Source organism: Sinocyclocheilus rhinocerous, unplaced genomic scaffold (genome assembly GCF_001515625.1).
Source record: "Sinocyclocheilus rhinocerous isolate Xijiao unplaced genomic scaffold, SAMN03320098_v1.1 scaffold561, whole genome shotgun sequence".
Lineage (NCBI taxonomy): Eukaryota > Metazoa > Chordata > Actinopteri > Cypriniformes > Cyprinidae > Sinocyclocheilus > Sinocyclocheilus rhinocerous.
The window spans coordinates 1,609,929-1,610,878 of NW_015641041.1; the positions used below are offsets into that span (position 1 = coordinate 1,609,929).

Consider the following 950-nt stretch of genomic DNA (forward strand, 5'->3'; position numbering starts at 1 on the left):
ACACACACATTTATTAAAATTACATGTAAATAATATAATGTCGTTAAATTAATTATTTGCTTAGTGAATGTCTAAATGTAATAATTTACATTTAATATAGAATTTAATATAAAAGTATTTATATTATTTATGTAAAAACATTGAATTATATGTATGTATATGTATTTAGATGTATATTTTTTTATTTGTATTTACATAAAAAAATATTAAAACAAAAAAGTTTAATTAAAATGTAATGCAATATATATATAGTATTTTTATGGTCACGAATGTTGGTAGAACTTCAGTGTCTGGATCTTTTAATTAAAGTAGTTGTTGTGTGTTTGTCTGGCAGTGTGGTGTGTGAAATCGGCCCGGCGAAACTCTACAAAACCGGAGAGGTGGAAATCGAGGTGGGCAGAGGAAAGAAAGGCATATCCACAAAAACAGTCCGCTTCACCTACAGGGTAAGTCACGATTCTGCATTCCCCAGCATGCACTGCACACACAGTAATTCAGTGAAACTCTGAAGGGCTGGCGCTGTGAGCGGTTGGTTTGTGTGAGTCCACAGGACCTTCTCTCTGCGTGTGTTATGTAATGCTGGGCTGTTTTGTGTGTGGCCACCGGTCACACGCTCCTGCAGGCCTAATGATTATCAGCCTGCTGACGGCTTTAGCAGACTTTATTGCATCAGTTTTTCAGGGAGATAGGCTGTCACAGTCGCTCCCACAGGTGTTTGTTCGGCAGACTGACGGCTCTCAGACAGCGTGCAGATGCATTTCCTGGGATTATGTAATCATTACAATAAGATAGTAATGCATAGGGCGTCTTTGCCATTGCTGAGTACTTGCAGTTCTTGTGCACATTATTACTGTAATATTACAATTTATATTAATTATTACTTATATTATTTATGTAGTACATACAATATATATATATATATATATATATATATATATATGGCCTATTTT

The 950-nt window shown here is 34.8% G+C and overlaps 1 protein-coding gene across 1 annotated transcript in view; it reads left to right on the forward strand.

Moving 5' to 3' along the window:
* LOC107754377 (plexin-B2-like) overlaps positions 1-950 on the forward strand; it is a 190,075-nt gene that overhangs the window by 167,619 nt on the left and 21,506 nt on the right. The window contains 1 exon segment of the mRNA XM_016570792.1: positions 288-446. Coding sequence (XP_016426278.1) covers positions 288-446 — 159 coding nt within the window.